This window comes from Salvelinus fontinalis, chromosome 36 (genome assembly GCF_029448725.1).
Source record: "Salvelinus fontinalis isolate EN_2023a chromosome 36, ASM2944872v1, whole genome shotgun sequence".
NCBI lineage: Eukaryota > Metazoa > Chordata > Actinopteri > Salmoniformes > Salmonidae > Salvelinus > Salvelinus fontinalis.
Genome location: NC_074700.1, coordinates 25,199,543 through 25,224,759, shown reverse-complemented (window position 1 = coordinate 25,224,759; position 25,217 = coordinate 25,199,543). Strand labels below are relative to the sequence as shown.

The 25,217-nt window shown below is 44.4% G+C and overlaps 1 protein-coding gene across 3 annotated transcripts in view; it reads left to right on the top strand.

The window, feature by feature from the left end:
* Positions 1–25,217, top strand: part of LOC129835513 (NHS-like protein 2) — a 154,814-nt gene that overhangs the window by 80,216 nt on the left and 49,381 nt on the right. The window contains exon 1 of one of the 3 annotated variants that reach the window (XM_055901172.1): positions 17,893–18,503. The exons of the other annotated variants lie outside the window; for them this stretch is intronic. Within the exon in view, the coding sequence (XP_055757147.1) occupies positions 18,386–18,503 (118 nt within the window). The 5' untranslated portion in view covers positions 17,893–18,385. Of the gene's footprint in view, positions 1–17,892; positions 18,504–25,217 lie in introns of those variants that run through there. 3 annotated transcript variants of the gene reach the window in all.

Genomic DNA, 25,217 nt, shown 5'->3' with positions numbered 1-25,217 from the left:
GTAATGCCAGTAGTGTGAATAGAGGGGATATGGTAATGCCAGTAGTGTGAATAGAGGGGATATGGTAATGCCAGTAGTGTGATTAGAGGGGATATGGTAATGCCAGTAGTGTGAATAGAGGGGGATATGGTAATGCCAGTAGTGTGAATAGAGGGGGATATGGTAATGCCAGTAGTGTGAATAGAGGGGATATGGTAATGCCAGTAGTGTGAATAGAGGGGATATGGTAATGCCAGTAGTGTGAATAGATGGGATATGGTAATGCCAGTAGTGTGAATAGAGGGGATATGGTAATGCCAGTAGTGTGAATAGATGGGATATGGTGATGCCAGTAGTGTGAATAGAGGGGATATGGTGATGCCAGTAGTGTGAATAGAGGGGATATGGTAATGCCAGTAGTGTGAATAGAGGGGATATGGTAATGCCAGTAGTGTGAATAGAGGGGATATGGTAATGCCAGTAGTGTGAATAGAGGGGATATGGTAATGCCAGTAGTGTGAATAGAGGGGATATGGTAATGCCCGTAGTGTGAATAGAGGGATATGGTGATGCCAGTAGTGTGAATAGAGGGGGTATGGTGATGCCAGTAGTGTGAATAGAGGGGGATATGGTAATGCCAGTAGTGTGAATAGAGGGGATATGGTAATGCCCGTAGTGTGAATAGAGGGGAATATGGTAATGCCAGTAGTGTGAATAGAGGGGATATGGTGATGCCAGTAGTGTGAATAGAGGGGATATGGTAATGCCAGTAGTGTGAATAGAGGGGATATGATAATGCCAGTAGTGTGAATAGAGGGGATATGGTAATGCCAGTAGTATGAATAGAAGGGGTATGGTAATGCCAGTAGTGTGAATAGAGGGGATATGGTAATGCCAGTAGTGTGAATAGAGGGGGATATGGTAATGCCAGTAGTGTCATTAGAGGGGGATATGGTAATGCCAGCAGTGTGATTAGATTGGGATATGGTAATGCCAGTAGTGTGAATAGAGGGGGATATGGTAATGCCAGTAGTGTGAATAGAGGTGATATGGTAATGCCAGTAGTGTGAATAGAGGGGGTATGGTAATGCCAGTAGTGTGAATGGAGGGGATATGGTAATGCCAGTAGTATGAATAGAGGGGGTATGGTAATGCCAGTAGTGTGAATAGAGGGGGTATGGTGATGCCAGTAGTGTGAATAGAGGGGGATATGGTAATGCCAGTAGTGTGAATAGAGGGGATATGGTAATGCCAGTAGTGTGAATAGAGGGGATATGGTGATGCCAGTAGTGTGAATAGAGGGGATATGGTAATGCCAGTAGTGTGAATAGAGGGGATATGGTAATGCCAGTAGTGTGAATAGAGGGGATATGGTAATGCCAGTAGTGTGAATAGAGGGGGTATGGTAATGCCAGTAGTGTGAATAGAGGGGGATATGTTAATGCAAGTAGTGTGAATAGAGGGGGATATGGTAATGCCAGTAGTGTGAATAGAGGTGGATATGGTGATGCCAGTAGTGTGAATAGAGGGGATATGGTAATGCCAGTAGTGTGAATAGAGGGGATATGGTGATGCCAGTAGTGTGAATAGAGGGGATATGGTAATGCCAGTAGTGTGAATAGAGGGGATATGGTAATGCCAGTAGTGTGAATAGATGGGGTATGGTAATGCCAGTAGTGTGAATAGAGGGGATATGGTAAGGCCAGTAGTGTGAATAGAGGGGATATGGTAAGGCCAGTAGTGTGAATAGAGGGGATATGGTAATGCCAGTAGTGTGAATAGAGGGGATATGGTGATGCCAGTAGTGTGAATAGAGGGGATATGGTAATACCAGTAGTGTGAATAGAGGGGGTATGGTTATGCCAGTAGTGTGAATAGAGGGGATATGGTAATGCCAGTAGTGTGAATAGAGGGGGTATGGTTATGCCAGTAGTGTGAATAGATGGGATATGGTAAGGCCAGTAGTGTGAATAGAGGGGATATGGTGATGCCAGTAGTGTGAATAGAGGGGATATGGTAATGCCAGTAGTGTGAATAGAGGGGATATGGTAATGCCAGTAGTATGAATAGAGGGGGTATGGTAATGCCAGTAGTGTGAATAGAGGGGATATGGTAATGCCAGTAGTGTGAATAGAGGGGGATATGGTAATGTTCTTCCTGCCACTAGTGTGAATAGAGGGGGATATGGTAATGCCAGTAGTGTGAATAGAGGGGATATGGTAATGCCAGTAGTGTGAATAGAGGGGATATGGTAATGCCAGTAGTGTGAATAGAAGGGATATGGTAATGCCAGCCAGTAGTGTGAATAGAGGGGATATGGTAATGCCAGTAGTGTGAATAGAGGGAGTATGGTGATGCCAGTAGTGTGAAAAGAGGGGATATGGTAATGCCAGCCAGTAGTGTGAATAGAGGGGATATGGTAATGCCAGTAGTGTGAATAGAGGGGATATGGTGATGCCAGTAGCCTGAATAGAGGGGATATGGTAATGCCAGTAGTGTGAATAGAGGGGATATGGTAATGCCAGCCAGTAGTGTGAATAGAGGGGATATGGTAATGCCAGTAGTGTGAATAGAGGGAGTATGGTGATGCCAGTAGTGTGAATAGAGGGGATATGGTAATGCCAGCCAGTAGTGTGAATAGAGGGAATATGATAATGCCAGTGATGTGAATAGAGAGGGATATGGTAATGCCAGTAGTGTGAATAGAGGGGGATATGGTAATGCCAGTAGTGTGAATAGAGGGGGATATGGTAATGCCAGTAGTGTGAATAGAGGGGATATGGTAATGCCAGTAGTGTGAATAGAGGGGGATATGGTAATGCCAGTAGTGTGAATAGAGGGGGATATGGTAATGCCAGTAGTGTGAATAGAGGGGGATATGTTAATGCAAGTAGTGTGAATAGAGGGGGATATGGTAATGCCAGTAGTGTGAATAGTGGTGGATATGGTGATGCCAGTAGTGTGAATAGAGGGGATATGGTAATGCCAGTAGTGTGAATAGAGGGGATATGGTGATGCCAGTAGTGTGAATAGAGGGGATATGGTAATGCCAGTAGTGTGAATAGAGGGGATATGGTAATGCCAGTAGTGTGAATAGATGGGGTATGGTAATGCCAGTAGTGTGAATAGAGGGGATATGGTAAGGCCAGTAGTGTGAATAGAGGGGATATGGTAAGGCCAGTAGTGTGAATAGATGGGATATGGTAATGCCAGTAGTGTGAATAGAGGGGATATGGTGATGCCAGTAGTGTGAATAGAGGGGATATGGTAATACCAGTAGTGTGAATAGAGGGGGTATGGTTATGCCAGTAGTGTGAATAGAGGGGATATGGTAATGCCAGTAGTGTGAATAGAGGGGGTATGGTTATGCCAGTAGTGTGAATAGATGGGATATGGTAAGGCCAGTAGTGTGAATAGAGGGGATATGGTGATGCCAGTAGTGTGAATAGAGGGGATATGGTAATGCCAGTAGTGTGAATAGAGGGGATATGGTAATGCCAGTAGTGTGAATAGAGGGGATATGGTAATGCCAGTAGTGTGAATAGAGGGGATATGGTGATGCCAGTAGTGTGAATAGAGGGGATATGGTGATGCCAGTAGTGTGAATAGAGGGGATATGGTAATGCCAGTAGTGTGAATAGAGGGGATATGGTAATGCCAGTAGTGTGAATAGAGGGGATATGGTAATGCCAGTAGTGTGAATAGAGGGGATATGGTAATGCCAGTAGTGTGAATAGAAGGGATATGGTAATGCCAGCCAGTAGTGTGAATAGAGGGGATATGGTAATGCCAGTAGTGTGAATAGAGGGAGTATGGTGATGCCAGTAGTGTGAATAGAGGGGATATGGTAATGCCAGCCAGTAGTGTGAATAGAGGGGATATGGTAATGCCAGTAGTGTGAATAGAGGGGATATGGTGATGCCAGTAGCCTGAATAGAGGGGATATGGTAATGCCAGTAGTGTGAATAGAGGGGATATGGTAATGCCAGCCAGTAGTGTGAATAGAGGGGATATGGTAATGCCAGTAGTGTGAATAGAGGGAGTATGGTGATGCCAGTAGTGTGAATAGAGGGGATATGGTAATGCCAGCCAGTAGTGTGAATAGAGGGAATATGATAATGCCAGTGATGTGAATAGAGGGGATATGGTAATGCCAGTAGTGTGAATAGAGGGGGATATGGTAATGCCAGTAGTGTGAATAGAGGGGGTATGGTAATGCCAGTAGTGTGAATAGAGGGGATATGGTAATGCCAGTAGTGTGAATAGAGGGGATATGGTAATGCCAGTAGTGTGAATAGAGGGGATATGGTAATGCCAGTAGTGTGAATAGAGGGGGATATGGTAATGCCAGTAGTGTGAATAGAGGTGGATATGGTGATGCCAGTAGTGTGAATAGAGGGGATATGGTAATGCCAGTAGTGTGAATAGAGGGGATATGGTGATGCCAGTAGTGTGAATAGAGGGGATATGGTAATGCCAGTAGTGTGAATAGAGGGGATATGGTAATGCCAGTAGTGTGAATAGATGGGGTATGGTAATGCCAGTAGTGTGAATAGAGGGGATATGGTAAGGCCAGTAGTGTGAATAGAGGGGATATGGTAAGGCCAGTAGTGTGAATAGAGGGGATATGGTAATGCCAGTAGTGTGAATAGAGGGGATATGGTGATGCCAGTAGTGTGAATAGAGGGGATATGGTAATACCAGTAGTGTGAATAGAGGGGGTATGGTTATGCCAGTAGTGTGAATAGAGGGGATATGGTAATGCCAGTAGTGTGAATAGAGGGGGTATGGTTATGCCAGTAGTGTGAATAGATGGGATATGGTAAGGCCAGTAGTGTGAATAGAGGGGATATTGTGATGCCAGTAGTGTGAATAGAGGGGATATGGTAATGCCAGTAGTGTGAATAGAGGGGATATGGTAATGCCAGTAGTATGAATAGAGGGGGTATGGTAATGCCAGTAGTGTGAATAGAGGGGATATGGTAATGCCAGTAGTGTGAATAGAGGGGGTATGGTAATGCCAGTAGTGTGAATAGAGGGGATATGGTAATGCCAGTAGTGTGAATAGAGGGGATATGGTAATGCCAGTAGTATGAATAGAGGGGGTATGGTAATGCCAGTAGTGTGAATAGAGGGGATATGGTAATGCCAGTAGTGTGAATAGAGGGGATATGGTAATGCCAGTAGTGTGAATAGAGGGGGATATGGTAATGTTCTTCCTGCCACTAGTGTGAATAGAGGGGATATGGTAATGCCAGTAGTGTGAATAGAGGGAGTATGGTGATGCCAGTAGTGTGAATAGAGGGGATATGGTAATGCCAGCCAGTAGTGTGAATAGAGGGGATATGGTAATGCCAGTAGTGTGAATAGAGGGGATATGGTGATGCCAGTAGCCTGAATAGAGGGGATATGGTAATGCCAGTAGTGTGAATAGAGGGGATATGGTAATGCCAGCCAGTAGTGTGAATAGAGGGGATATGGTAATGCCAGTAGTGTGAATAGAGGGAGTATGGTGATGCCAGTAGTGTGAATAGAGGGGATATGGTAATGCCAGCCAGTAGTGTGAATAGAGGGAATATGATAATGCCAGTGATGTGAATAGAGAGGGATATGGTAATGCCAGTAGTGTGAATAGAGGGGGATATGGTAATGCCAGTAGTGTGAATAGAGGGGGATATGGTAATGCCAGTAGTGTGAATAGAGGGGATATGGTAATGCCAGTAGTGTGAATAGAGGGGATATGGTAATGCCAGTAGTGTGAATAGAGGGGGATATGGTAATGCCAGTAGTGTGAATAGAGGGGGATATGTTAATGCAAGTAGTGTGAATAGAGGGGGATATGGTAATGCCAGTAGTGTGAATAGAGGTGGATATGGTGATGCCAGTAGTGTGAATAGAGGGGATATGGTAATGCCAGTAGTGTGAATAGAGGGGATATGGTGATGCCAGTAGTGTGAATAGAGGGGATATGGTAATGCCAGTAGTGTGAATAGAGGGGATATGGTAATGCCAGTAGTGTGAATAGATGGGGTATGGTAATGCCAGTAGTGTGAATAGAGGGGATATGGTAAGGCCAGTAGTGTGAATAGAGGGGATATGGTAAGGCCAGTAGTGTGAATAGAGGGGATATGGTAATGCCAGTAGTGTGAATAGAGGGGATATGGTGATGCCAGTAGTGTGAATAGAGGGGATATGGTAATACCAGTAGTGTGAATAGAGGGGGTATGGTTATGCCAGTAGTGTGAATAGAGGGGATATGGTAATGCCAGTAGTGTGAATAGAGGGGGTATGGTTATGCCAGTAGTGTGAATAGATGGGATATGGTAATGCCAGTAGTGTGAATAGAGGGGGTATGGTAATGCCAGTAGTGTGAATAGAGGGGGTATGGTAATGCCAGTAGTGTGAATAGAGGGGATATGGTAATGCCAGTAGTATGAATAGAGGGGGTATGGTAATGCCAGTAGTGTGAATAGAGGGGATATGGTAATGCCAGTAGTGTGAATAGAGGGGATATGGTAATGCCCGTAGTGTGAATAGAGGGGGATATGGTAATGTTCTTCCTGCCAGTAGTGTGAATAGAGGGGATATGGTAATGCAAGTAGTGTGAATAGAGGGGGATATGGTAATGCCAGTAGTGTGAATAGAGGTGGATATGGTAATGCCAGTAGTGTGAATAGAGGGGATATGGTAATGCCAGTAGTGTGAATAGATGGGGTATGGTAATGCCAGTAGTGTGAATAGAGGGGATATGGTAAGGCCAGTAGTGTGAATAGAGGGGATATGGTGATGCCAGTAGTGTGAATAGAGGGGATATGGTAATGCCAGTAGTGTGAATAGAGGGGATATGGTGATGCCAGTAGTGTGAATAGAGGGGATATGGTAATACCAGTAGTGTGAATAGAGGGGGTATGGTTATGCCAGTAGTGTGAATAGAGGGGATATGGTAATGCCAGTAGTGTGAATAGAGGGGGTATGGTTATGCCAGTAGTGTGAATAGAGGGGATATGGTAAGGCCAGTAGTGTGAATAGAGGGGATATGGTGATGCCAGTAGTGTGAATAGAGGGGATATGGTAATGCCAGTAGTGTGAATAGAGGGGATATGGTAATGCCAGTAGTATGAATAGAGGGGGTATGGTAATGCCAGTAGTGTGAATAGAGGGGATATGGTAATGCCAGTAGTGTGAATAGAGGGGATATGGTAATGCCAGTAGTGTGAATAGAGGGGGATATGGTAATGTTCTTCCTGTCAGTAGTGTGAATAGAGGGGGATATGGTAATGCCAGTAGTGTGAATAGAGGGGGTATGGTAATGCAAGTAGTGTGAATAGAGGGGGATATGGTAATGCCAGTAGTGTGAATAGAGGGGGATATGGTAATGCCAGTAGTGTGAATAGAGGGGAATATGGTAATGGCAGTAGTGTGAATAGAGGGGATATGGTAATGCCAGTAGTGTGAATGGAGGTGATATGGTAATGCCAGTAGTGTGAATAGAGGGGATATGGTAATGCCAGTAGTGTGAATAGAAGGGGACATGGTAATGCCAGTAGTGTGAATAGAGGGGGATATGGTAATGCCAGTAGTGTGAATAGAGGGGGTATTGTAATGCCAGTAGTGTGAATAGAGGGGGATATGGCAATGCCAGTAGTGTGAATAGAGGGGGATATGGTAAGGCCAGTAGTTTGAATAGATGGGATATGGTAATGCCAGTAGTGTGAATAGAGGGGGATATGGTAATGCAGGTAGTGTGAATAGAGGGGATATGGTAATGCCAGTAGTGTGAATAGAAGGGGAAATGGTAATGCCAGTAGTGTGAATAGAGGGGGATATGGTAATGCCAGTAGTGTGAATAGAGGGGGTATTGTAATGCCAGTAGTGTGAATAGAGGGGGATATGGCAATGCCAGTAGTGTGAATAGAGGGGGATATGGTAAGGCCAGTAGTTTGAATAGATGGGATATGGTAATGCCAGTATTGTGAATAGAGGGGGGATATGGTAATGCAGGTAGTGTGAATAGAGGGGATATGGTAATGCCAGTAGTGTGAATAGAGGGGATATGATAATGCCAGTAGTGTGAATAGAGGGGGATATGGTAATGCCAGTAGTGTGAATAGAGGGGGATAAGTTAATGCCAGTAGTGTGAATAGAGGGGGTATTGTAATGCCAGTAGTGTGAATAGAGGGGGATATGGTAATGCCAGTAGTGTGAATAGAGGGGGATATGGTAATGCCAGTAGTGTGAATAGAGGGGGATATGGTAATGCAAGTAGTGTGAATAGAGGGGGATATGGTAATGCCAGTAGTGTGAATAGAGGGGGTATTGTAATGCCAGTAGTGTGAATAGAGGGGGATATGGTAATGCCAGTAGTGTGAATAGAGGGGATATGGTGATGCCAGTAGTGTGAATAGAGGGGGATATGGTAATGCCAGTAGTGTGAATAGAGGGGGTATTGTAATGCCAGTAGTGTGAATAGAGGGGGATATGGTAATGCCAGTAGTGTGAATAGAGGGGGATATGGTAATGCAAGTAGTGTGAATAGAGGGGGATATGGTAATGCGAGTAGTGTGAATAGAGGGGGTATTGTAATGCCAGTAGTGTGAATAGAGGGGGATATGGTAATGCCAGTAGTGTGAATAGAGGGGATATGGTAATGCCAGTAGTGTGAATAGAGGGGGTATTGTAATGCCAGTAGCGTGATTAGAGGGGGATATAGTAATGCCAGTAGTGTGAATAGAGGGGATATGGTAATGCCAGTAGTGTGAATAGAGGGGATATGGTAATGCCAGTAGTGTGAATAGAGGGGGATATGGTAATGTTCTTCCTGCCAGTAGTGTGAATAGAGGGGATATGGTAATGCCAGTATTGTGAATAGAGGTGATATGGTAATGCCAGTAGTATGAATAGAGGGGATATCGTAATGCCAGTAGTGTGAATAGAGGGGATATGGTAATGCTAGTAGTGGGAATAGAGGGGATATGGTAATGCCAGTAGTGTGAATAGAGGGGGTATGGTAATGCCAGTGATGTGAATAGAGGGGATATGGTAATGCCAGTAGTGTGAATAGAGGGGGATATGGTAATGCCAGTTGTGTGAATAGAGGGGGATATGGTAATGCCAGTGATGTGAATAGAGGGGATATGGTAATGCAAGTAGTGTGAATAGAGGGGGATATGGTAATGCCTGTAGTGTGAATAGAGGGGATATGGTAATGCCAGTAGTGTGAATAGAGGGGGATATGGTATTGCCAGTACTGTGAATAGAGGGGATATGGTAATGCCAGTATTGTGAATAGAGGGGATATGGTAATGCCAGTAGTGTGAATAGAGGGGGATATGATAATACCAGTTGTGTGAATAGAGGGGATATGGTAATGCCAGTAGTGTGAATAGAGGGGATATGGTAATGCCAGTAGTGTGAATAGAGGGGATATGGTAATGCCAGTAGTGTGAATAGAGGGGATATGGTAATGCCAGTAGTGCGAATAGAGGGGATATGGTAATGCCAGTAGTGTGAATAGAGGGGATATGGTAATGCCAGTAGTGTGAATAGAGGGGGATATGGTAATGTTCTTCCTGTCAGTAGTGTGAATAGAGGGGATATGGCAATGCCAGTAGTGTGAATAGAGGTGATATGGTAATGCCAGTAGTGTGAATAGAGGGTGATATAGTAATGCCAGTAGTATGAATAGAGGGGATATCGTAATGCCAGTAGTGTGAATAGAGGGGGTATGGTAATGCCAGTAGTGCGAATAGAGGGGATATGGTAATGCCAGTAGTGTGAATAGAGGTGATATGGTAATGCCAGTAGTATGAATAGAGGGGATATTTTAATGCCAGTAGTGTGAATAGAGGGGATATGGTAATGCCAGTAGTGTGATTAGAGGGGGATATGGTAATGCCAGTGATGTGAATAGAGGGGATATGGTAATGCCAGTAGTGTGATTAGAGGGGGATATGGTAATGCCAGTAGTGTCAATAGAGGGGGATATGGTAATGCCAGTAGTGTGAATAGAGGGGATATGGTAATGCCTGTAGTGTGAATAGAGGGGATATGGTAATGCCTGTAGGTTTACATCCTGGTTGTATAGTAAATGGATTAGAATGGGTAGTGCCTGTGGGTTTACATCCTGGTTATATAGTAAATGGATTAGAATGGGTAGTGCCTGTAGGTTTACATCCTGGTTATATAGTAAATGTATTAGAATGGGTAGAACCTGTAGATAAACATCCTGGTTATATAGTAAATGGATTAGAATGGGTAGTGCCTGTAGATATACATCCTGGTTATATAGTAAATGGATTAGAATGGGTAGTGCCTGTAGGTTCACATCCTGGTTATATAGTAAATGGATTAGAATGGGTAGTGCCTGTAGATATACATCCTGGTTATATAGTAAATGGATTAGAATGGGTAGTGCCTGTAGGTTTACATCCTGGTTATATAGTAAATGGATTAGAATGGGTAGTGCCTGTAGATATACATCCTGGTTATATATTAAATGGATTAGAATGGGTAGTGCCTGTAGATATACATCCTGGTTGTATAGTAAATGGATTTGAATGGGTAGTGCCTGTAGATACACATCCTGGTTGTATAGTAAATGGATTAGAAGGGGTAGAACCTGTAGGTTTACATCCTGGTTATATAGTAAATGGATTAGAATGGGTAAAGCCTGTAGATGTACATCCTGGTTGTATAGTAAATGGATTAGAATGGGTAGAACCTGTAGATATACATCCTGGTTATATAGTAAATGGATTAGAATGGGTAGTGCCTGTATGTTCACATCCTGGTTGTATAGTAAATGGATTAGAATGGGTAGTGTCTGTAGGTTTACATCCTGGTTATATAGTAAATGGATTAGAATGGGTAGAGCCTGTAGATATACATCCTGGTTATATAGTAAATGGATTAGAATGGGTAGTGCCTGTATGTGTCACGATCGTGTGGAGGATTGATGGACCAAAACGCAGCTTTAGGAAAATATGCCATCTTCTTTTATTTTTAAAAGATGACGAAAATAAACACGACACACTTTAACAAACTATACAAAACAACAAACGACCGTGAAGCTAAATAACGTTGTGCACATACACACACAGGCTACAAACGTTCTACATAGACAATTACTCACCACCAATGAGAGCCTATGGCTACCCTAAATAAGGCTCCCAATCAGAGACAACCGAAATCAGCTGTCTCTAATTGGGAACTCATTCAGGTAACCATAGACTCTCCTAGACAACTAAACATACATAGACAACACTAGACACATGTACTCCACACAAACCCATATACTATACAACAACCCCTTTACCATAAAATACACCCAAAACCAACAAAACACAAACATTCCCCATGTCACACCCTGACCTAACTAAAATAATAAAGAAAACAAAGAATACTAAGGCCAGGGCGTGACAGTATGTTTACATCCTGGTTATATAGTAAATGGATTAGAATGGGTAGTGCCTGTTTGTTCACTTCCTGGTCGTATAGTAAATGGATTAGAATGGGTAGAGCCTGTAGATATACATCCTTGTTATATAGTAAATGGATTAGAATGGGTAGTGCCTGTAGGTTTACATCCTGGTTATATAGTAAATGGATTAGAATGGGTAGTGCCTGTAGATATACATCCTGGTTATATATTAAATGGATTAGAATGGGTAGTGCCTGTAGATATACATCCTGGTTGTATAGTAAATGGATTTGAATGGGTAGTGCCTGTAGATACACATCCTGGTTGTATAGTAAATGGATTAGAAGGGGTAGAACCTGTAGGTTTACATCCTGGTTATATAGTAAATGGATTAGAATGGGTAGAGCCTGTAGATGTAGATCCTGGTTGTATAGTAAATGGATTAGAATGGGTAGAACCTGTAGATATACATCCTGGTTATATAGTAAATGGATTAGAATGGGTAGTGCCTGTATGTTCACATCCTGGTTGTATAGTAAATGGATTAGAATGGGTAGTGTCTGTAGGTTTACATCCTGGTTATATAGTAAATGGATTAGAATGGGTAGAGCCTGTAGATATACATCCTGGTTATATAGTAAATGGATTAGAATGGGTAGTGCCTGTATGTTTACATCCTGGTTATATAGTAAATGGATTAGAATGGGTAGTGCCTGTTTGTTCACTTTCTGGTCGTATAGTAAATGGATTAGAATGGGTAGCGCCTGTAGGTTTACATCCTGGTTATATAGTAAATGGATTAGAATGGGTAGTGCCTGTAGGTTTACATCCTGGTTATATAGTAAATGGATTAGAATGGGTAGTGCCTGTATGTATACATCCTGGTTATATAGTAAATGGATTAGAATGGGTAGTGCCTGTAGATTTACATCCTGTTTGTATAGTAAATGGATTAGAATGGGTAGTGCCTGTAGATATACATCCTGGTTATATAGTAAATGTATTAGAATGGGTAGTGCCTGTAGATTTACATCCTGGTTATATAGTAAATGGATTAGAATGGGTAGTGCCTGTAGGTTTACATCCTGGTTATATAGTAAATGGATTAGAATGGGTAGTGCCTGTATGTATACATCCTGGTTATATAGTAAATGGATTAGAATGGGTAGTGCCTGTAGATATACATCCTGGTTATATAGTAAATGGATTAGAATGGGTAGTGCCTGTAGATATACATCCTGGTTATATAGTAAATGGATTAGAATGGGTAGTGCCTGTAGATATACATCCTGGTTATATAGTAAATGGATTAGAATGGGTAGTGCCTGTAGGTTTACATCCTGGTTATATAGTAAATGGATTAGAATGGTTAGTGCCTGTAGATATACATCCTGGTTATATAGTAAATAGATTAGAATGGGTAGTGCCTGTAGATATACATCCTGGTTGTATAGTAAATGGATTAGAATGGGTAGTGCCTGTAGATACACATCCTGGTTGTATAGTAAATGGATTAGAAGGGGTAGAACCTGTAGGTTTACATCCTGGTTATATAGTAAATGGATTAGAATGGGTAGAGCCTGTAGATGTACATCCTGGTTGTATAGTAAATGGATTAGAATGGGTAGAACCTGTAGATATACATCCTGGTTATATAGTAAATGGATTAGAATGGGTAGTGCCTGTTTGTTCACATCCTGGTCGTATAGTAAATGGATTAGAATGGGTAGTGCCTGTAGGTTTACATCCTGGTTATATAGTAAATGGATTAGAATGGGTAGTGCCTGTAGGTTTACATCCTGGTTATATAGTAAATGGATTAGAATGGGTAGTACCTGTATGTTTACATCCTGGTTATATAGTAAATGGATTAGAATGGGTAGTGCCTGTAGATTTACATCCTGGTTATATAGTAAATTGATTAGAATGGGTAGTGCCCGTATGTTACATCCTGGTTATATAGTAAATGGATTAGAATGGGTAGTGCCTGTATGTTACATCCTGGTTATATAGTAAATGGATTAGAATGGGTAGTGCCTGTAGATATACATCCTGGTTATATAGTAAATTGATTAGAATGGGTAGTGCCTGTAGGTTTACATCCTGGTTATATAGTAAATGGATTAGAATGGGTGGTACCTGTATGTTTACATCCTGGTTATATAGTAAATGGATTAGAATGGGTAGTGCCTGTAGATATACATCCTGGTTATATAGTAAATGGATTAGAATGGGTAGTGCCTGTAGGTTTACATCCTGGTTATATAGTAATGGATTAGAATGGGTAGTGCCTGTATGTTACATCCTGGTTATATAGTAATGGATTAGAATGGGTAGTGCCTGTAGATATACATCCTGGTTATATAGTAAATGGATTAGAATGGGTAGTGCCTGTAGGTTTACATCCTGGTTATATAGTAAATGGATTAGAATGGGTGGTACCTGTATGTTTACATCCTGGTTATATAGTAAATGGATTAGAATGGGTAGTGCCTGTAGATATACATCCTGGTTATATAGTAAATGGATTAGAATGGGTAGTGCCTGTAGGTTTACATCCTGGTTATATAGTAAATGGATTAGAATGGGTAGTGCCTGTAGATATAATAGATGAAAGATTCACATACATGGTGTGGATCACATGTATAAATCTAGCCCCAACACCAAAAATGTTCAAGAACAAGCCATAAATATTCCCACACTAAGCGTTCAGAGGCGTTCTCTGCATCTAATGATAACACATCACACGTTGGGTTATCAAGACTGGAAGCCTCAGCAACCACATGGAACAGGTGGAGCACGTTATGGGCTGCCTGACGACCTTAATAAACCCTGTTTGATCAGGATGTATGAGCTTCTTTAATAACTTTCTCTAGGCGCTTGGCTAGAACTTTGGCACACATGTTCATTTCTGTTCCGATTAAACTGACTCGCCGAAAATTAGCACAATTTGTGAGGTATTTTCCTTTCTTAGGGGTTAGGGATATAATAGCTGTGTTGATGTCTCTGTGTAATTGTCCTTTTTCAACAGCAATGTTGAGTCTAACTGGTCTTAAGAATAAGAATAACTGGTCTTAACTCATCCCAACATTTGAGAATGAGTTCAGGAGGTATTCCATCAATACCAGGCGTATAATCTTTCTTCTGATTTAAACAAGCAGCTTTCAGTTCAGATAAAGTGACAGTTTACTCTAATAAAACGGTTTCGTCTTGAGAGAGTTTGGGCAACGTAGGATCAGATATCAGTCCCTTAATAGAAGATCTGATCAGCTGTGTTGATGGTGTAGTTTCCTCAACAGGGCCGTGTTGATGGTGTAGTTTCCTCAACAGGGCTGTGTTGATGGTGTAGTTTCCTCAACAGGGCCGTGTTGATGGTGTAGGTACCTCAACAGGGCCGTGTTGATGGTGTAGGTACCTCAACAGGGCCGTGTTGATGGTGTAGATACCTCAACAGGGCCGTGTTGATGGTGTAGGTACCTCAACAGGGCTGTGTTGACGGTGTAGTTTCCTCAACAGGGCCGTGTTGATGGTGTAGATACCTCAGCAGGGCCGTGTTGATGGTGTAGTTTCCTCAACAGGGCCGTGTTGACGGTGTAGTTTCCTCAACAGGGCCGTGTTGATGGTGTAGTTTCCTCAACAGGGCCGTGTTGATGGTGTAGTTTCCTCAACAGGGCTGTGTTGATGGTGTAGTTTCCTCAACAGGGCCGTGTTGATGGTGTAGTTTCCTCAACAGGGCCGTGTTGACGGTGTAGTTTCCTCAACAGGGCCGTGTTGACGGTAGAGTTTCCTCAACAGGGCCGTGTTGACGGTGTAGTTTCTTCAACAGGGCCGTGTTGATGGTGTAGTTTCCTCAACAGGGCCGTGTTGACAGTGTAGTTTCCTCAACAGGGCCGTGTTGATGGTGTAGTTTCCTCAACAGGGCTGTGTTGATGGTGTAGTTTCCTCAACAGGGCTGTGTTGATGGTGTAGTTTCCTCAACAGGGCCGTGTTGATGGTGTAGTTTCCTCAACAGGGCCGTGTTGACGGTATAGTTTCCTCAACAGGGCCGTGTTGACGGTAGAGTTTCCTCAACAGGGCCGTGTTGACGGTGTAGTTTCTTCAACAGGGCCGTGTTGATGGTGTAGTTTCCTCAACAGGGCCGTGTTGACAGTGTAGTTTCCTCAACAGGGCCGTGTTGATGGTGTAGTTTCCTCAACAGGGCCGTGTTGACGGTGTAGTTTCCTTGATGGTGTAGTTTCCTCAACACGGCCGTGTGAGCTGTAGCACCACTAAGGGGCTAGGCCTGCTCCCCTTGAAAATAATATGTTTATCGTACTCTCTGCATAACGAATTCCACTCTAACGTCAACAACAGGTTGGTAACTTCCGGGCTATTTGTTTTTAACTTAAATTCTCTCTCTCTGTTGAATAGTTGTTTTTAACAGAGTCTTCCAGCATTTTTCCAATTCACTGATATTCTGAAGTCTTAATTCTGAAGTCTTAATTCTGAAGTCTTAATTCTGAAGTCTTAAGCCTCATATAACATATACTTGACAGCCAAACCCTATTTTTGGGCTGCCACATAGCGCCTCGCACAGACAACATAGTTGATTTGCTACTGATTGCTCGGACGTGTGTTTTGGTGTTGGCTGTGTACTAAGTGATGGTTGTAGATTCAGAGAGGAATGTCACATTGAACTCAAACACAAATTTAGCCTTTGTTAATTTGAGTGGTGAAGTTTTTCCCAACGCTCTCATCAGTGAACATGTTTTGTGTGTGTGTTATAATGTGGTTGTAAATCATATGGACACGCACGCACACACGCACACACGCACACACGCACGCACGCACGCACGCACGCACGCACGCACGCACACACACACACACACACACACACACACACACAGTCACTTTTCAGCCCTGTTTACATGTATATCCACCTATTGTTAGTATTGTTGGTGCTGCTGCCAGCCACTTTCTCCTACTCCTACAAGTACTTACTGTATCTACCTCAGTAACCACATGGTACATTTGCTACGGGCTCTAATCCTGTATCCTGCTTCCTCTCTTATTTTCTATTTCTCATGTTTTCCTTATTATATATATATATATATACAAAAGTATGTGGACACCCCTTCAAATCTGTTGATTTGGCTATTTCAGACACACCCGTTGCTGACAGGTGTATAAAAACGAGCACACAGCCATGCAATCTCCATAGACAAACATTGGCATTAGAATGGCCTTACTGAAGAGCTCAGTTACTTTCAACGTGAAACCGTTATAGGATGTCACCTTCACAACAAATCAGTTTGTCAAATATCTGCCCTGCTAGAACTGTTTGTCGGGAGCTTCATGAAATGGGTTTCTATGGCCAAGCGATCGCACACAAGCCCAAGATCACCATGCGCAATGCCAAGCGTTGGCTGGAGTGGTGTAAAGCTCGCCACCATTGGACTCTGGAGCAGTGGAAACACGTTCTTTGGAGTGATGAATCACACTTCACCATCTGGCAGTCCAACGGATTAATGTGGGTTTGACGGATGCCAGGAGAACGCTACCTGCCTCAATGCATAGTGCCAACTGTAAAGTTTGGTGGAGGAGGAATTATGATCTGGGGCTGTTTTTCATGGTTTGGGCCCCTTAGTTCCAGCTAAGGGAAATATTAAAGCTACAGCATACAATGACATTCTAGACAATTCTGTGCTTCCAACTTTGTGGCAACAGTTTGGGGAAGGCCCTTTCCTGTATCAGCATGACAATGCCCCCTTGCACAAAGCCAGGTCCATACAGAAAAGGTTAATCGAGATCGGTGTGGAAGAACTTGACTGACCTGCACAGAGCCCTGACCTCAACCCCATCGAACACCTTTGGGATGAATTGAAGCGCCAATTGCGAACCAGGTCTAATCGCCCAACATCAGTACCCGACCTCACTAATCCTCTTGTGGCTGAAGGGAAGCAAGTCCCCGCAGCAATGTTCCAGTATCTATAGGAAAGCCTTCCACATCAAGCCGTCTAAGAAGAGTGGAGGCTGTTACAGCAGCAAAGGGGGGGCCAACTCCATATTAATGGCCAGATGTTTGGTGTACACATACCTTTTGGACATGAAGTGTATATACTGTATATTCTGTATAGCTGTCACTGTACTTGTGCATGTGACAATAAAACTTGAACACACACACACACACACACACACACACACACACACACACACACACACACACACACACACACACACACACACACACACACACACACACACACACACACACACACACACACACACACACACACACACACCCCTCTTGCCCTGGGTCCTATCAGTCCCAAACTCCCTATTGGCCAGTTATCTGTCACCTCAGGAAACAGGAAACGGTTTGAGAGGAAGAGAAGAGCAGCGCTGAGGAGGAGGAGGGGAGGGAAGGGGGTAGGATGGGGGAAGAGAGGGGGAGACAGAAGGGGGTAGGATGGGGGAAGAGAGGGGGAGACAGGAGGGGAGGGTGTGAATATAGCCATTACCATTAACTTCTTCTCTTTCTCCGCTTGACGTATTAGAGGAGAATCTCTCTCTCTCTCCCTCTCTCTCTCTCTCTCTCTCTCTCTCTCTCTCTCTCTCTCTCTCTCTCTCTGTCTCTCTCTCTCTCTCACACGCTCTCTCGTGCTCTCTCTGTCTCTCTCTCTCTCTCTTTCTCTCTCGCGCTCTCTCGTGATCTCTCTCATGCACTCTCACGCTTTCTCAATTCAATTCAAGAGGCTTTCTCTCTCACTCACTCTCTCTCTTTCTCTCGCTCTCCCTCTCTCCCTCTCTCTCTCTCTCTCCCTCTCTCTGTCTCTCTCTCCCTGTCTCTCTCTCCCTCTCTCTCTGTCTCTCTCTCCCTCTCTCTCCCTCTCTCTCTCTCTCTCTCTCCCTCTCGTGCTCTCTCACTCGCTCTCTTGCTCTCTCCCTCTCTCTCTCCCTCTATCTCTCCTTCGTTCTTGCTGACACACTCCCAGTTTCAGTCAGTTAATGACTCACAATACTTACCTCAGAGTCTGGGGCGTCTCTCTTTCTTTTTTTCTCTCTCTCTTCCCATTCCCACTGGCAGTGGACATGGAGAAGCTGGAAGTTGTGCGGACAAGGTCAGGTAAGGCTGGGAATTTTGGTATTTGGAGCTTGGAGCATCCTAGCAGGAGGAGTCGGGTATTTTTCACGATAAGAAAAGCATAGGAATGTTAGCTTATTCAAAATCAGCAGACAAATGTCTGTCTGTCTGTCTGTCTGTCTGTCTGTCTTTGTGTGTGTGTCTGTCTGCATATATGTCTGTCTGCATGAGTGCCTGCCTGTCTGCCTGTCTGCCTGTCTGCCTGTCTGTCTGTCTGTCTGTCTGTCTGTCTGTCTGTCTGTCTGTCTGTCTGTCTGTCTGTCTGTGTGTGTGTGTGTGTGTGTGTGTGTGTGTGTGTGTGTGTGTGTGTGTGGGTGTGTGTGGGTGTGTGTGTGTGTGTGTTGAAGGACTCTGTATGATGAGGGAATACATTCTGTAGTTTGTATCTCTCACCTTGGCATCTTAAACACACGTGTTTTGGTAACGTGGGTTCAGCTGGGGTCATTAACTACCACACACACACACACACACACACACACACACACACACACACACACACACACACACACACACACACACACACACACACACACACACACACACACACACACACACACACACACACACACACACACACACACACACACACACACACACACACACACACACACACACACGGCGCTGTTTAGACCCTTGGATGAGTAACAGTGTGGGTTTGTTTTCCACCATCACATTCCAACAGTACATTAGAACATTCCATTAGACCCCAGCCATTATGGAATCATTCTGCAAACTGTAAGTATAGTATAGTATAGAACCACAGACCACAGGCTCAGCTTTCACCATGTCATACTGCACTGTGAACAATGTGCCAGGAGTACAACTAGTGTGGCTTATACACACACACGGACGCGCACACACAAACGCGCGCACACACAAACGCACACACACATCCTGAAGTTCCCCGTCTCTCTCTCTCCCTTTGTGGTAATTATGGAAATAAATGGAGGAGAAATTAAGGCTCATATAATTTTTATACCAACGAGTTTCTAAATCCAGCCTCCTTTCCCTCCTCTCCTCCTTAGCGTGACAGATATGATGTTGCTATAGAAAAGAGTAATGAGACAAAGATAGAGAGACAGGGGGCTCAGAGAGGGGGATGAGAGAGAGGAGGATGGAGAGACAGGGGGCTGAGAGAGGAGGATGAGAGAGAGGAGGATGGAGAGACAGGGGGCTGAGAGAGGAGGATGAGAGAGAGGATGAGAGAGAGGAGGATGGAGAGACAGGAGGCAGAGAGAGGAGGATGAGCGAGAGGAGGATGGAGAGACAGGAGGCTGAGAGAGGAGGATGAGAGAGAGGAGGATGGAGAGACAGGGGGCTGAGAGAGGAGGATGAGAGAGAGGAGGATGGAGAGACAGGAGGCTGAGAGAGGAGGATGAGAGAGAGGAGGATGGAGAGACAGGGGGCTGAGAGAGGAGGATGAGAGAGAGGGGGCTGAGAGAGGAGGATGAGAGAGAGGAGGATGGAGAGACAGGGGGCTGAGAGAGGAGGATGAGAGAGAGGAGGATGGAGAGACAGGGGGCTGAGAGAGGAGGATGAGAGAGAGGAGGATGGAGAGAGAGAGGGGGATGGAGAGAGGAGGATGGAGAGACAGGGGGCTGAGAGAGGAGGATGAGAGAGAGGAGGATGGAGCGACAGGGGGCTGAGAGAGGAGGATGGAGAGAGAGGAGAATGGAGAGAGAGAGGGGGATGGAGAGAGGGGGATGGAGAGAGAGGGGGATGGAGAGAGACGAGGATGGAGAGAGAGGAGGATGGAGAGAGAGGGGGATGGAGAGAGAGGGGGATGGAGAGAGAGGAGGCTGAGAGAGAGAGGAGGATGGAGAGAGAGGGGGATGGAGAGAGAGGAGGATGGAGAGAGAGGGGGATGGAGAGAGAGGGGGATGGAGAGAGACAAAGATAGAGAGACAGGGGGCTGAGAGAGGGGGATGAGAGAGAGGAGGATGGAGAGAGGAGGATGGAGAGAGAGGAAGATAGAGAGAGGGGGGATGGAGAGAGAGGAGGATGGACAGAGAGGAGGATGGAGAGAGAGGAAGATAGAGAGAGGGGGGATGGAGAGAGGAGGAGGAGAGAGAGGGGGATGGAGAGAAAGGAGGATGGAGAGAGACAAAGATAGAGAGACAGGGGGCTGAGAGAGGAAGATGAGAGAGAGGAGGATGGAGAGAGAGGAGAATGGAGAGAGAGAGGGGGATGGAGAGAGACAAAGATAGAGAGACAGGGGGCTGAGAGAGGAAGATGAGAGAGAGGAGGATGGAGAGAGAGGAGAATGGAGAGAGAGAGGGGGATGGAGAGAGAGGAGGATTGAGAGAGAGGAGGATTGAGAGAGAGGATGATGGAGAGAGGCAAAGATAGAGAGACAGGGGGCTGAGAGAGGAAGATGAGAGAGAGGAGGATGGAGAGAGAGGAGAATGGAGAGAGATGGGGGATGGAGAGAGAGGAGGATAGAGAGAGAGGAGGATGAGAGAGAGGAGGATGGAGAGAGAGGAGAATGGAGAGAAAGGGGGATGGAGAGAGAGGGGGATGGAGAGAGACAAAGATAGACAGGGGGCTGAGAGAGGGGGATGAGAGAGAGGAGGATGGAGAGAGGAGGATAGAGAGAGAGGGGGATGGAGAGAGAGGAGGATGAGAGAGAGGGGGATGGAGAGAAAGGAGGATGAGAGAGAGGGGATATATGACAGGGGGCATATATATGCATATATGATAAACAGAGAGTAGCAGCAGCGTAAAAAGAGGGTTGGGGGGGGTACACAGTGATTATGTCTAATAGGACAAATGTTCCCTTGAGCAAGGCACTTAACCCTATGTCGTTGTGTCAAAGCAGAATACAACTAGGAAGTGAAGCCAAAACAAACACATCAGGTCTGGCAGTGGGTCAAGTGGGCGATGATGGAGACTTCCTGATGGATAGTTCTAGAACCTTTGTTTAAATAGAAAGTGTAAATCTTCCTCCTCCCGTCCCCCCGCTTTCTCTCTCTACTGTTTTCTCTTCTCTACTATCTCCATTACTCTACTCTCTCTGTGTACTTTTTAACCCCTTTTTCATGATATCCAATTGGTAGTTACAGTCTTGTCCCATCGCTGCAACTCCCGTACGGACTTGGGAGAGGTGAAGGTCGAGAGCCATGCATCCTCTGAAACACGACCCTGCCAATCTGCACCACTTTTTGACACACTGCTCTTTTAACCCGGAAGCCAGCCACCCTTATGTGTCGGAGGAAACACCGTACAATTGGGGACCGGAGTCAGCTTGCAGGGGCCCGGCCCACCACAAGGAGTCGCTAGAGCGTGATTGGGACAAGGGCATCCTGGCCAGCCAAACCCTCCCCTAACCTGGACCACACTGGGCCAATTGTGCGCCCCCTCATGAGTCTCCCGGTCGCGACACAGACACCCGGGATCGAACCCAGGTCTGTAGTAATGCCTCTAGCACTGCGAAGCAGTGCCTTAGACCCCTGCGCCACTCGGGAGCCTAAATAATAGTGTCATTAGGAGCAGACAGAGGCAGGATGGAACCCAAGACGTGTTAATGTCAGTCTCACACACACACAAACACACACACACACACACACACACACACACACACACACACACACACACACACACACACACACACACACACACACACACACACACACACACACACACACACACACACACACACACGCACACACACACACACACACACACACACATAACTCTCTGCCAAGTAAACCCCTCCTACTTTCCTTTCTGTTCGCCACAGAAAACAAAAAACGGCATTTCTTTCTTTGGTTCTCACTCGTTCCCTCCCTTCGACACTATTACTATCCTCATTCTAGTGATGTTGATGTTTCTATTGCCCTGTTGTTACGTGGGACTGAGAGAGACAGAGCTCTAATCTGGTGGTTATCACAGAGAGAGAGAGAGAGTGAGAGAGAGAGAGAGATAGATAGATGTTGATGCATACCATTCCTAAACCTGTTGATGTTCTCACAGTCATTCAAAACTCCCATGTTTTCTATCTGTCAGGACGTAACCCTAGAGACATTGAACAGTGCATTCAGAAAGTATTCAGGCACCTTGACTTTTTCCACATTTTGCTACGTTACAGCCTTATTCGAAAAATGGATAAAAAAGACTAAAAAAATCTCTCAACAATCTACACACAATACCCCATAGTGACAACGCAAAAACAGGTTTTAAGAAATTTATGCAAATGTATTACAAAAACCCCCCTTGAAATATTACATTTACATAAGTATTCAGACCATTTATTCAGTTTTCTGATGCTGTTATTACAGGCTTCTTGGGTATGACGCTACAAGCTTGGCACACCTGTATTTGGGGAGTTTCTCCCATACTTCTCAGCAGATCCTCTCAAGCTCTGTCAGGTTGGATGGGGAGCGTCGCTGCACAGCTATTTTCAGGTCTCTCCACAGATGTTCGATCAGGCTCAAGTCCGGGCTCTGGCTGGGCCACTCAAGGTCATTCAGAGACTTGTCTTGAAGCCACTCCTGCGTTTTCTTGGCTGTGTGCTTAGAGTCGCTGTCCTGTTGGAAGGTGAACCTTCGCCCCAGTCTGAGGTCCTGAGCGCTCTGGAGCAGGTTTTCATCAAGGATCTCTCTGTACTTTGCTCCGTTCATCTTTTCCTTGATCCTGACTAGTCTTCCAGTCCCTGTCACTGAAAAACATCCCCACAGCGTGATGCTGCCACAACCATGATTCACTGTAGGGATGGTGCAGGTTTCCTCCAGACGTGACGGTTGTCATTCAGGCCAAAGAGTGCAATCTTGGTTTCATCAGATCAGAGAATCTTGTTTCTCATGGTCTGAGAGTCTTTAGGTGCCTTTAACTGAGGAGTGGCTTCTGTCTGGCAGCTCTATCATAAAGGTCTGATTGGTGGAGTGCTGCAGAGATGGTTGTCCTTCTGGAATGTTCTCCCATCTCCACGGAGAAACTCTAGAGCTCTGTCAGAGTGACCATCTGGTTCTTGGTCACCTCCTGACCAAGGCCCTTCTCCCCTGATCGCTCAGTTTGGCCGGGCGGCCAGCTCTAGGAAGAGTCTTGGTGGTTCCACACTTCTTCCATTTAAGAATGATGGAGGCCCTGTGTTCTTGGGGACCTTCAATGCGGCAGACATTTTTTGGTACCCATCCCCAGATCTATACTTTGACACAATCCTGTATCGGAGCTCTACAAAAAGTTCCTTTGACCTCATGGCTTGGTTTTTACTTTGATATGCACTGTCAACTGTGGGACCTTAAATAGACAGGTGTGTCTTTCCAAATCATGTCCAATCAATTGAATTTACCACAGGTGGACTCTAATCAGGTTGTAGAAACAGGATGCACCTGAGGTCAATTTTGAATATCAAATCACAGGGTCTGAATACTTATGTAAATAAGGTATTTTTTTTATTTGTAAACATTTCTAAAAACCTGTTTTAGCTTTGTCATTATAGGGTATTGTGATGTCACTATGGGGTATTATGTGTAGATTGATGAGGATATTTTTTCATTTCATCCATTTTAGAATGAGGCTGAAACGTAACAAAATGTGAAAAAAGTCAAGGGGTGTGAATAGGTTCCAAAGGCGCTCTATATGCTCAATGTGAACACATAAGTCCTGACATTAATCTGACGTCAACTTCAAACCTACTTTAAAAGCAGTACTTTGCTTTTTTGCTGTTGACCCTTGATAAATGGAACTGATGTGACCTTTGCTGTATCCTTGTTTGCTCATTCAGTTCAGTTCATTCAGTTTGTTTAGGTCACTTCATTCAGTTCAGTTCAGTTCAGTTTATTCAGTTCAGTTCAGTTTGTTCATTCAGTTCAGTTCAGTTTGTTCATTCAGTTCAGTTCAATTTACTTCATTCAGTTCAATCCAGTTCAGTTCAGTTTGTTAATTCCGTTCAGTTTATTCAGTTAAGATCAGTTCATTCAGTTTGTTCAGTTCAGTTTATTCAGTTCAGTTTTGTTTATTCAGTTCAGTTCGTTCAGTTCAGTTCATTCAGTTTATTCAGTTCAGTTCGTTCAGTTTGTTCATTCAGATCATTCAGTTTGTTCATTCAGTTCGTTCAGTTCAGTTCATTCAGTTTATTCAGTTCAGTTCGGTTCAGTTTGTTCATTCAGTTCGTTCAGTTCAGTTCATTCAGTTTGTTCATTCAGTTCAGTCCATTCAGTTTGATCATTCAGTTCAGTTCATTCAGTTTGATCATTCAGTTCAGTTCATTCAGTTTGATCATTCAGTTCAGTTCGTTCAGTTCAGTTCATTCAGTTCAGTTCATTCAGTTTGATCATTCAGTTCAGTTCATTCAGTTCAGTTCGTTCAGTTTGTTAATTCAGTTCAGTTCGGTTCAGTTTGTTCATTCAGTTCATTCAGTTCATTCAGTTCAGTTCAGTTCAGAACAACAGTGTGTTTAGTGAGAATTCTCCTTAAGCCCTCATGTACAGCACACCACTTAAAACGTCACTCTGTATGTAACACTACACCTCGTTGCATTCCAAATGGCACCCTATTCCCTATAACGTGCACTACAGTGAAAAGTAGTGCACTTTGTAGGGAATAGGGTTCTATTTGGGAGTAAGATTCTGTTCTGACACAACACACTCCCCGTTGTGCTATCAGGAAGAACATTCTCACTGGGAGATTGTAATGCATTAGAACGTGTGTGTGTGTGTGTGTGTGTGTGTGTGTGTGTGTGTGTGTGTGTGTGTGTGT